At 47.5% G+C, this 12,708-nt stretch overlaps 1 protein-coding gene across 1 annotated transcript in view; it reads right to left on the bottom strand.

Annotated features, from left to right (window-relative positions):
- Window positions 1-11,212, bottom strand: part of LOC114465397 (calcium-activated potassium channel subunit beta-4-like) — a 22,597-nt gene extending 11,385 nt beyond the window's left edge. The window contains exon 1 of the mRNA XM_028450384.1: window positions 10,964-11,212. Within this exon, the coding sequence (XP_028306185.1) occupies window positions 10,964-11,131 (168 nt within the window). The 5' untranslated portion in view covers window positions 11,132-11,212. The remainder of the gene's footprint in view (window positions 1-10,963) is intronic.
- Between the last annotated feature and the right edge of the window lie 1,496 nt (window positions 11,213-12,708).

Below are 12,708 nucleotides of genomic sequence, written 5' to 3'. Positions count from 1 at the left end.
CGAAATAGAAGATGACTTTTTGCACAGAATGAGTATTGCAATGGAGCGTGCTTTCGAACGTGTCCTGAGTAGCTCTAAACATAACGCAGCATCCACTATGGGGGAAACACAAGACTCTGTTTTTAAACTGGACGAAAATGAGAGCCATACTGATGATAATGACACCAACAGCACCACAGTTAACTATGCTAATGTTCCGGTGGCTGTAACCCTTGTTAGCTCCATGGCTGCTGCTCACTGTCAGAGTGACCTGGTCTCCGCTCTTACTACTGCCCTCACTGCAGCCGTGGCTGCTCTTCAGAAACAAGCCCCAGAACCCGTTTCCCGGAGCGGCAGCATAAAAGTGGGACGCTATGATGGCCTCACCTCTTGGGAAACCTACTGTGCCCAGTTTGAGTTGTTAGCCACGGCCAACGGCTGGTCCCCAGCGGAAAAGGCTGTTCAATTGGTCTCCGCGTTAGAGGGGGAGGCAAGAAGAGTACTCGTGGACATCGCCGCTGGCGACCTGAGAAATCCACAAGCTATATCCATGGCCCTGCAGAGACGTTTTGCGAGCACTACTCCTGCGGTCGTTATGCGGCAGAGGTTCAACGAGCGCATACGAGAACCTGGAGAAAAATTAGGTGTGTTTGCGGCGGAGCTGCGCTACCTTGCACAAAGGGGATTTCCTGACTTTGATGAAACCACGCGGTTGGTGTTAACTAAAGAAGCTTTCATCCGTGGTCTCTTACCCCCGCCATTACGCCAGCAAGTCCGACTCGCCGACCCACAGACTTTGGAGGCAGCACTGGAGAAAGCTTTGGTTGTGGAGGACATACTCACGGAAGGCTGGGACTACCAACCAAGACAGGTCTCCATGCCGCCTAGTGGCCATAGCCTTCAGTCTCCTGGACCTGTCACTATCCAGGCAGGCTCAGAACGCAAAACGATGTCTCCGGCCGACCGACAGAGCCAAGTTTGCTGGAGATGCCATGGGAGAGGCCACATCATGGCGTGTTTGCCCGGTGCCTGATTCTGCCCTGCAGGTACCGGAACAGGGAAACTCCAGAGGCTCGGTGTAGAGGGGGGAGACCCGAGCCGCCCTTCGCTCCCCACAGAAAATGAGACACAATCTGCTGTGAAAGCGCTCTGCCCCCCTGTCAACCATGCTCTCCTCAATCTGAACGCAGCTTCCACCAACTGCTGTAGGGTAGCTCTGTTAGTTAATGGCCAATGGACCAAGGGGCTACTGGATACAGGCTCCACTGTGTCGCTCCTTCACCCTGACCTAATGCCGACAGGGATCAGAACTCAGACCGCTGATATTCCCCTCATCACAGTCACCGGAGAGAAGGCTCCCATGCTCGGAAGAAGCACTGTTCACATCGAAATAGGGCCCTACTCGGCCTGCCAACCAGTTTGGGTCGCCAAAATAAAAGAGGACTGCTTACTCGGAATGGATTTTCTGTGTGCGGCAGGGGTGACATTAGACCTCGGGGCACGTACTGCGACGTTCAAAGACGGGGCTTCCGTTCCATTCCTGGACGATAACCACACATTGAGAATGGACATGAAGTTGTGTGAGAACCATAGTGGGGAGAAAGACCCGCCCTCTTCCCCGAGTCCACCACAATGGGAGGCCCCGTTTGCGGACGTCCCCCTTCCACTGATAGATGACCACCTCGTAACCCCAGAACCCAATACACATGTTCACACACCTCTCCCTGCGGCCGTAGAGACTGTGTGTGTGTGGCCTCCATTCCTGAAGCAGAGTCAGCAGCCAGTAAAGCGGTCCAAGACATCTGGGAGAGGAACCAGGAAGGCTTGAACCCTGAGCAGCAAGGTAGGCTATGGAACCTCCTGTTTGATTATCGACACAGTTTTGCCACTGGCCCGAGTGATGTTGGTCAAACGCATTTGGTTCAGCACTTTATCAAAACAGGGGATGCACAGCCTATTCGCCAGAGACCTAGAAGACTACCCAAAGCCCGGCAAGCTGCGGCTGATCAGATGATACAAGAGATGAGGGACGCTGGCATAATCGAACCATCGGAGAGCCCATGGGTGTCGCCAGTCGTAATGGTCCCTAAGAAAGACCATTACGACTGGAGCCACCATTAAGATGGTGGCTCTAGGTTCTGCGTCGACTACTGACCACTGAATGACAAGACTGTGAAGGACTCCTATCCACTGCCACGGATAGATGAGTCCCTTGATTATGTGGCCGGTTCAGCATGGTTCTCCTCATTGGACCTCCAGAGTGGGTACTGGCAGGTGGCCATGGCCCCAGAGGACAAACCCAAGACCGCCTTCACCACGGGACGTGGCTTATGGCAGTTCACCACCATGCCATTCGGATTATGTAATGCCCCGGCCACATTTGAGAGGCTAATGGAAAAAGTCCTTTTGGGGATGCCGCCTGAACGCTGCCTCGTTTACCTCGATGATCTCCTTGTCCACGGACCATCTTTTGACTCAGCATTCGAGGCCCTGGGGGAGGAACTAGAGCGGATTAATCGGGCCGGCCTTAAACTTCACCCGGGGAAGTGCAGGTTTCTGCGGCAGGAGATCTCCTTCTTGGGTCACAGAGTCAGTGGAGCGGGGATCATGACAGAACCAGACAAGGTAGCCGCTGTCAGGGATTGGCCAACCCCCACGGACATTCACCAGCTGAGATCATTCTTAGGGCTTGCCTCCTATTACCGGCGTTTCGTGGAAGGGTTCTCTACTGTAGGGGCCCCCATGTTTGACTTACTGCGGAAAGACAGACCTTACGTGTGGGGACCCCAACAGGATGCCGCCTTCCGAGAGCTGAAGCAAGCCTTGTGTAAGGACCCAGTGCTGGTCGCACCAAACGCCGCATTGCCATTCATCCTGGATACAGACGCTAGCAACACAGGTCTGGGGGCTGTACTCTCGCAACTGACCCCTGGTGGCGAACGGGTGGTTGCCTACCACAGCCGTACCCTGGATAAGTCAGAAAAGAATTACTGTGTCACCCGCCGAGAACAATTAGCAGTGATCGACGCAGTGAATCACTTCAAGCACATCCTCTGCGGCCTTCCGTTCACCATCCGCACGGATCACGCCGCTTTGAAGTGGCTCATGTCTTTTAAAGAACCGGAAGGGCAGGTTGCCAGGTGGGTTGAACAACTCCAGGCTTTTCAGTTCACCATACAACACAGAGCCGGAGAGAGTCATACAAATGCGGACAGCCTCTCCCGCCGATCGTGTGCACCAGGATGTCAACACTGCAACAGGGCGGACGAGCGGGAAGCAACTAACCGACCGACTGGAGATGCGATCTGCCGGGCCCTGTTACCTGAAGATGTAAAGGGTTGGGGTGAGCTGCAGGCTGCAGACCCTGACCTCAAAATGGTCATAGAGTGGCTGGAGGCGGACAACCGGCCACCCTGGGACGATGTTGTGGCTCAATCAGCTACTGTCAGGGGCCTGTGGTCCCAGTGGCCTGGGTTGGAGCTGCAAGGAGGGGTCCTGAAGAGATGCTGGCTTGAACCAGCCACCGGAGAGCCACGTTGGCAGGTGGTTGTGCCAAAGGACCACCGAGACAAAGTGTTGGAGGCACAACATGGACTTCCTGGAGTGGGTCACTTTGGGGTGACAAAGACTTTGAGACGGCTGAGACAAGCATTCTATTGGGGCAGGAGTCGGAGGGATGTTGAGGACTACTGCCGCCGCTGCGATTCCTGTACTGCCCGTAAGGGTCCCCAAGGTCAGTCACGTGCACCTTTACAGCAGCACCGGGTTGGGGCGCCTATGGACCGGGTGGCAGTCGACGTGTTGGGACCCCTTCCCCGTACCAGCCGAGGTAACCGGTTTGTTTTGGTCGCCATCGACTACTTTACAAAGTGGATGGAGGCGTACCCCATTCCAGACCAGGAGGCGACAACCGTGGCCGAAGCCTTGGTCCAAGGAATGTTCAGCCGCTTCGGGACCCCCTCGGTGCTCCACTCCGATCAGGGTCGGAATTTCGAATCGGAGGTATTCACCACTATGTGTAACCAGCTTGGCATCCGGAAGACGAGGACCACTCCCCTGCACCCACAAAGTGACGGGCTGGTGGAGCGTTTCATGCGGACCTTTGGGCGCTCAGCTAGCCCTCACCACTGCTCCAGATCAGAGTGACTGGGACCTGCAGCTACCCCTCATTCTCATGGCCTGCCGCAGTGCGGTCCAAGAATCCACTGGCTGTACTCCTGCTCTGCTGATGTTGGGCAGGGAGCTTAGAACACCACCAGAGCTGGCCTATGGACGACCACCCGATGCACCAGATGCCATGGCTGGGCCCGAGTATGCCAGGCAGTTACAGGACCGCTTAGAGGCGGCCCACGGATTTGCCCGACGTCAGGCTGAACAGGCAGGGGTCCGCCAGAAAAGATGTTATGACATGCGAGCCAAGGGGCAGGACTTCCGGGCTGGGGACCTCGCCTGGGTGTATGGACCCAAGAGAGTGAAAGGCCGCTGCCCCAAACTGGACAGTAACTGGGTTGGTCCCTGTTATGTGGTGGAGAGAGTTGGAGAAGTTGTGTATCGAGTCAAACTGGCTCCCAGAGGTCGCACAGATGTGCTGCACAGGGATAGGATGGCACCATACCGGGGGAAGCAGCAACCCGCCTTCCCAGTGACAACCCTTAGGGCACGGGTGAGATCGTCACATCGCAGTAGAGCCCCACCGAGGCGACGTCAGGATGTGCCGCCAGGAGAGGCTGTGACACCGCTTGGAGCCCTGGTGCCAAAGGACAATGTTACAACGATTGGGACCCTGCTGTTGGATGGTGGAGTCAGAAGGTCACAGAGGGAACGGCGCCCTCCGGGTCACTTCCAAGACTTTCTTCTTCCTCGGGGACGAGGAATTAGAGGGGGGGGCCGTGTAGCGACCCGGCAGGACTTCGGGGGGGATTGATGGGAAGTTGTGGGGGAAGGAGTTGCCCTAGTTAGTCGGATAGGCCAGTTTTGTTGGGAGCGGAAGAGGAACTAAAAAGAAGGGGGGAAGAGTAAAAGTGAGACTCCTCGTCCAGTGGCTAGTTGAGTTAGCTATCCGCTTTTGTTATTTTCCGGCACTCCTCCAACCCAGTATTAGCCTGTTTTTGAGGGTAATAAAACCCGGTTCATCCGGTTAAACGGCAGCCACTCAGTGTCCTCGTCATTCGGCTAGTTAGCCCCGTAGTGTCGGGCCGCAAACGCTACAATATCTTTATATTCTGTTTTGCTCATATTTTTCAATCTGTTTCAATTTTTCTATTCTCTATTACGTTTTTTGAACTATTACATCACAGTATTTGCAGCAGAACTGCCATATTAAGACATCAACTCTAGGTCCAACACTTCGAGCAATCCGCCATTTTTATTTCTCACTTTTATTTTGTAGTCCAAGCTCCAGGATGCTGAAGTTACGAGAGGATAAGTCTAAATGTTGGGTTGTTGGATGTAGTAACCCACACGCTTCATTACACCGTCTCCCAGCATCAGAACCTTTTCAAAGTGTCTGGTTGAGTTTTATTTTTTATAGAAATGTACCACATCTGTGGATAAGGTCATTTTTGTGTGTGTGAAGCACTTCAATGATGACTGCTTCATCAACCTCCACCAGTATAAAGAAGGATTTACAGAAAGACTTTGTCTGATTGAGGGTTCAATTCCTTCTATCTTTGGAGACGATGAACAGAGCACTTCGGTAAGCTGTAAATAACGCTAAAAAGTGTGATGATAAGACGTCCCTGTCATTGTTTTGTTAGCATTAGCAGTTGCACCGTCTTCATATGTTAGCGCTGTGTGCTCGTTTTAGATCCTTGATGATATGGCCTACGTGATTTAATTTAAGTCTAAAGTTTTCATTAGTCATTTCATTTTGACGTTTTTGTCTTTGAAAAGACTGTATTAAAATGCATTTTGTGACGTTAGCTTGGCGCTAGCGTTAGCTCGATGCTTGTGTTAGCTCACTTGTTAGGGTTCTGCAGGTTCATCATCTTCATTTTCATCTCGCTCCACTGGGTCAGACTCTGGCTGGAACATGTAAGGCTGGATGGACAAGTCTAACGTTGTTGACATTTTATAAATAACCTCTGAATAAAAAGTTTATTTGCCGCTACATAGCCGTATCTCTTCTATCAAACTACAAAAATGGTGGAGTTGAACCGAGTGTCACCTGAAGAGGGGGCGGGGTATCGAGTGTCTCATTTGCATTTAAAGAGACAGCACCAAAACGAGTTGCTCTCAGAAGCACATCAGAAAAGGGGTGGAGCTATAATAATGAGGAATTCAGACCCAAGCATTGCAGTTCTGCTTTATATAGACCACAACTGTATGATTTATATGTAAAAAGGAAGGATTTAAAACCATGATATGTCCCCTTTAATACCATCATTATGACGTCATGTCTCTCTAAACCATACATTTATACAGAAACAAACATAGTCGAGTACAACTACTTTATTTCCGAAGCATTTAAAATCAATACATCCGTAGTAACAATTAATGGTAGAAAAGTAAAAGTTATATGATCGGATACTGTCACAACTTAAAAATAAAAGGCAATTAGTCTACAAAAGTCCACTAAACAGCACATTGTCACACCCATAAAGCAGTTTCATTCATTCATTTCCGACAGTGGTGAAATGGTGTAGCTACTCCTTGAACGTTTGATATAGATTAAAGCCAAACAATTCAGTCCCTTCACTGAAGTCACAGGTACGCCAGGTACCGGCACATTATGGGTCCGAACGGTAAAGCGCAGGCTGCGCCCGGCGCGGCACGGCGCAGACCGCACCACCAGACCGTCAAGACAGGGCTTACGAAATAAAATCACAAAAATATAGAAAAAAAAAAGAAGAAATAAAAGCTTCGTACTGTAAAACGACTATCCTCGCTTATTTGTACACAAAATCCTCCTCCTTTCTTTCCTCAAGAAGACTTCAATGACTGTTGTACAGTTTATCTGTCTGTCTCGGTTCCACCAATAAGTCCTTTTCTATCGACATGGAGGCTAGTGCTGAAAGCAGAGTCTCTCTGAACCTGTGAGCCAGGGATACCGCTCGTAGCTGCTGCTATGAAAGTGGCGCACAAACCCTTTTCCTGGTTGGGACAGGTTAGCTAGCGCGGGGGTTGGACGACCTAACGGGACACCAGCTTCCATTTGGTTAACATCACTCTACTTTGCTAGCGCTGCCTCTCACTAGTGCGTATCCAATCAGAGGACGTGAACGTCAGAACGTGTCACGTTCAACGTGAGACCTGCTAGCTGGCCCTGATGTCCCCAACTCGAAATCTGATTGGTTATCACAATCTGTCTGTTTCAGTTCATTTAAGTGTACAGGCCCCACCCACTGTTAATTCTGAAGGCCTTGAGAAGATTTTGTGGAGCCTGGCAACACGTGACAGCTCAAATATGATTGGATGAAAGCTATAAGATAAATATACAATCCTGGAAGCAGCGCAACCAAAAGGAAAGCTATGAAATGTAGAGAAAAGACTATGAGGAATAATTGAATACATATTTATGAAAAAAAAATATTAAAATGAAATTTATTTTCTGATTATGTTTAGGCCAGCAGAGAAGGCCTTGCTGGCCCTGACGACCCACCACTGAGTTATACGTTGTTTATTTGGCCCTTACTGTAGGTGAAGCAGGTTTGAGTTTTCGTTTGTAAATAAGTTGTTGCATTTATTTACTTTGTTTATTTCTTTCATATGAAGGTTTAATGTTACAATATTGAGGATTGACAATTACTTGTGTCTGATTTTACAGGATTAAAATGATGAAATAAAGTTTGTTTATGAATTGTTTTGCACTGTACAAAAACTATAAAATTAAATAACTTGTATTGTGTATTGTCTTGTAGTTTTCACAGTGCTCTGCTATGCTCAACATTGAATAAAAAGGCATTGAGAAGCATCAGTCGAGACTCCAGCATCTTGTTCTTTCAACCCAGGGGCCGTTAGAGTGAAAACTCAACCCCATATCGGAATTGTCTACCCTGCTCCCTCGCCATCTACACCCAAGACCCAACCCAGTCTACACTCAACTGCCGGGGAAAGGAAGATAAGGAACTACAAATCCTTTACTTTACTCACTTGGTAATCCATAGGTGTCAACAAAGACGTCATTGTGGCGCAATTTTTATTTTATTTATTTTTCAGATATGGCTTTGGAGGTGATTGTGGAGCACGATGCTTGAAGCGCAGCACCTGCTGCAGGTGGGACACTCGAAATCGGTTCCTTAGAGCCTCGTAGAGCGAGGGCGAGGTGTCCAGGGAGGGCGAGGTGTCCAGGGAGGGCGGGTAGTTGTGGTAGCTGCTCGATATGGCTGGGTCGGTGACGTTGGCTCTGTTCAGCAGCTCGCCGAGGTGTTCTGACCAGCACCCGAGAATTCCAGCATGATCTTTGTGGAGTGCAGTGCCGTTCTTGCTTTGGACTAGGTGCAGAGATCCCCGCTGTGGTCCATAGATTGTCTTGATTGCCGAATAGAACTGCTGGGAATCGTTGTTGTCCGCAAAGCTCTGGATCTCTAGAGCTTTTTTTTGTCCACCAGTCATTCTGCATCGTCCTGAGTTTGCGTTGGGCACGTACACAAATGATGGTTCAGCGAGACCAAAGGGTAGCTGAAGACGAGTGGCGGAGTACAGCGTTGTGGACATTGTTCTTTTCTCACAGAAGTTGGTGGATTTCCTCAGCACTCTCATCAAACCAGTCCTGGTGACGTCTCTGGGTGGTTCCGAGAGCGGACTGTGCTACTTTACTGACCGCCACGCTGATGGCCTCCCAGTTGTTGGTCAGTTGTGCGGTGGTGACTGGGGTTCACAGCTCGACCGGTGTGATGGCTGCCAGGTTCTTTGCTGTGACGCGCCTCAGTTCTGCTATAACGTTTGGGTTGCAGGCCGCGCAGAGGTTCAGACGAGGGTTTTGCTTCTTCTTTTGCACTGGTGGTTAGATGTGCAGACAGAGGATACTTTGTATGAGATGATGATTGGTCGAGCACTCTGTCCCTCGCATGGCTCTTGTGACAAGGAAATTCTGGACGTCGGATTTGCGGACAATGACGTAATCCAGCAGATGCCAGTGCTTGGACCTCGGATGCATCCACGATGCATTGTCCGGAGCTGGAAAATCATGTAGGTGATGGATAGCCCGTGTTCTGCGCAGAGGCTGAGGAGCCGGAGTTTATTGCTGTTGCTGCGGCCGACCCAGTGACGACCGATGACACCTTTCCACACCTCGTGGTTTGTGTCAACCCTGGTGTTGAAGTCGCCAAGCAGTAGGATCTTATCACTGCGAGGGATCTTGCCTAATGTCACGTGCAGGGTCTTGTAAAAGCGTTCTTTCTGGTCTTAGTCTGAATTCAGGATGAGGGCATACCCGCTGAGGATCGTGGCGTACCGCCCCTTGAACAGAGGCAGACGGAGGGTCATGGTACGCTCGTTGATCCCTGCTGGAGTCTCATCAATGGCATTTAGGAGTGTTGATTGGATGGCAAAACCGACCCCGTGGATGTGGCGGGAGTCTGCCGGCAAGCCTTTCCAGAAGAAGGTATATCCTTCACCCACTTCTGTAAGGGATCCGTCGTCGGGAAGACGGGTCTCACTGAGAGCTGCAACAATGTCGATGTTGAAGCGGCGCCGCTCCACAACAATGTGCGCCGCTCTGGGTGCCCACTGCTAGTTCTATCCAGTAGTGTTCTAACGTTTCAGGTGGAATTGGTGCAACTGACCCCACAGCACTGCAAGAGTTTGCAGACTTTCTACAAAGGTGTGTAGAGGCTACTACGCACATCAAGGGTCTGGCGATCTTTAGTGATTGTGAAGAGAATCACAAGTTTCTTAAAAAGTTACCAGAGTAGGTTGTGTGGAAATGGAGTAGAATTGTCACAAATGAATTGGATGGGTCAGGTAATTATTTAGAACTTGAACGGTTCTCGCTGTTCTTAAATAGAGAAGCCTGGATAGCCTGTAACCCTATAACCTCTCCACTCTTCATGAGTATGAACTCTAAATACTTATACCCAACTGAAGAATTCCGACAGAGAGATGTAAGCTGCCTCAATAGATCAAATCAAACCACCATGTTTAGCTTGTAAGAAGAAAAGTGAGCTTTCATTCGGGAAGAGCTGCTTTGTTTTGGGTGTTTGAGGAAGGAACAAGTGATCAAGACCTGTAAACGAAGTCATACCTGTGCCTCGTGTAGTCGTTGACACCCAACGTGCCTGCACAATGAAGGGAGACCAAGGCCAGTTGAATCAACTGGGGCCGACTCACCCCCCACAATTATTTAAAGAGATAAAAAAGTTCACAGCGATGTGTCCTATGCATGCCCCAGCTACCTCCAGTATAGTGCCAGTTCTGGTGTCCTCAGAAGGAAGTCCTCACGTACGCATTACTTGACACGCAAAGTGATTCAACGTTTATCCTTGAAGATCTGCTTAAACACTTGTTGATCCTCAGCCAATAATGCTGAAGCTCAGCACCATGACAACAACAATCTGGGGAGTCCATTCTGTAAAACACCTCAAAGTAAGACAAGCCTACACGCAAGGTTTTATTCTATTTTATTTATAGGGTTAGTTAGTAGGTTAGTTAATAGGTTAGTAAGTAGTTACCGTGCAGTTAATGGGGGTACTCCTGAGGCTGTCGTAGGTTAGTACGTTAGTGAATAAGTTAGTTAGGGTTAGTTAATAGGTTAGTCAGTAGATTAGTTAATAGGTTAGTTAGTAGATTAGTTAATAGGTTAGTCAGTAGATTAGTTAATAGGTTAGTTAGTAGATTAGTTAATAAGGTTAGTTAGTAGATTAGTTAATAAGGTTAGTTAGTAGATTAGTTAATAAGGTTAGTTAGTAGATTAGTTAATAGGTTAGTTAGTAGATTAGTTAATAGGTTAGTTATTGGGTTAGTTAATAGGTTAGTTAGTAGGTTAGTTAATAGGTTAGTTATTGGGTTAGTTAATTTGTTAATTAATAGGTTAGTTAATAGTTACCGTGCAGTTGATGGGGGTACTCCTCAGGCTGTGCAGAGCTGGGCTCAACCAACAGAATCCCAGGATGAAGAGACTCAATATTCCACTGATGATGAGGAACAAACCCAGTCTGATGCTTTTATCTTCAGCCTCTGAAAACTCATAGGACACATGGCGTAGCTTCGCCATCACAGACACAGACACAGACACAGACAGACTGACAGACAGGAGGAGGATGAGGAGAGTGGAGCAGAGCGTGCTCTCCCTCTGCTGACCCTCCTCTGACTGATTAAAGCCTGTATGACGCACCCACGCTGGGTTTCCTCCTCCTCCTCCTCCTCTTCATCACTCCCCAACAACATCTGATCTAATCACACATGTCTGCATCCATTTATTACAGGAAGTGAATCTGTTTACATAATATAAACAAAATACATTTTACTCATGGTTTACTCTTCAAACTTTAACCTGTTTTCTGTCTTTTAAACTGTTCTCAGATCAGTTTTGTCCTGGTTTTTTCCTTCTTCGTACATTCAGATGATTTTAATGGTGCAACTGGTTCAGCCTCTATAACAGACAAAGACAACCTTTGGCCCGAGGGCCACATGTGGTAAAGTAAACGTACAAAATGAGCAAGAATACATTAAAAAAATACAAAGAATTACAATATTGCAGGAAAATACAGTGACATTACTCCAAAAACACACTAAACAAACTACTACAAAAATATATAAAATGACTAAAAAGAATAAGCACAATTGAAGAAAATGACAAGAAAAGTACACAAAAAGACAAGTAAATACAAAAAATTACTCCAAAAAATGCAAAATGACACACACACAAACACACAATAAGACTCTAAAAAACTTACATTTCACAGTAAAAATACACAAAAAGACCACAGAAAAACAACAAACATACACAGAATTACAGAAAAACACACAAAACTAAACTAATATAAATACTTGTTTAATACCTGTATTAATGTTCTGATTAGTCATTATTCTAAATGCTGAGTCATTAGTTGATGTTGATTATGTGGCTGTTAGATCAAACGAACACATTGATCGATTATATGACTTTGAAGCTGTGAGTCAGTAGTAATAGTACGGTAGTAGCATCAGGAGTCGTAGCGTAGCGGCCGCTAAGAGGCTTATCTCCTCCTGATGTCAGAGCCAGAAAACAACAAGCACATCTGGATCCAATCATCCCCCACACCTGGAAACCATGGAAACCCTAGAAACCAGCCTGAAGGCTCCATCCTCGCATTAAGGAGCTTCATAAACTCACATTCTGTATGAAATATGTCACATTCTGCATTGTCATGGATCTGATGATACGATACAATACACGATTTGCAAATCACGATACAATATATCTCGATACTGAACAAACTATACATCACAATATCAATATTTAAACATTTCACCTTACAAGTACAAAATGGTGAGAACAAGTAAATGGTAACTAACAATAATTCAAGCACAAATATCAAAAACAAATGGTATGTTTATCAAAATGTCAAATTACACTTTTCTAAAAATGTTTAACTTTTGCTTCTACAACAGATTCTGATTTTAAGTTCTTAAATTCTTTGAAAAACACAAATGACCACATCCATCTATTAAAGTGTCCAGTAAGTTTGATTAAAATAAAGCTAAAAGTCATTGAACAGGAGGTAGTTTAACACCTAGTGACTGCCAGTTTACGTGCTATGCTAATGTTAGCGACATTAAATGTTTTTTACCTTAAGAAACATGATTTAA

Source organism: Gouania willdenowi, chromosome 6, assembly GCF_900634775.1.
Source record: "Gouania willdenowi chromosome 6, fGouWil2.1, whole genome shotgun sequence".
NCBI lineage: Eukaryota > Metazoa > Chordata > Actinopteri > Blenniiformes > Gobiesocidae > Gouania > Gouania willdenowi.
The sequence above is the reverse complement of the archived record's forward strand: the minus strand, read 5'-3'. Positions and strand labels throughout refer to the sequence as shown.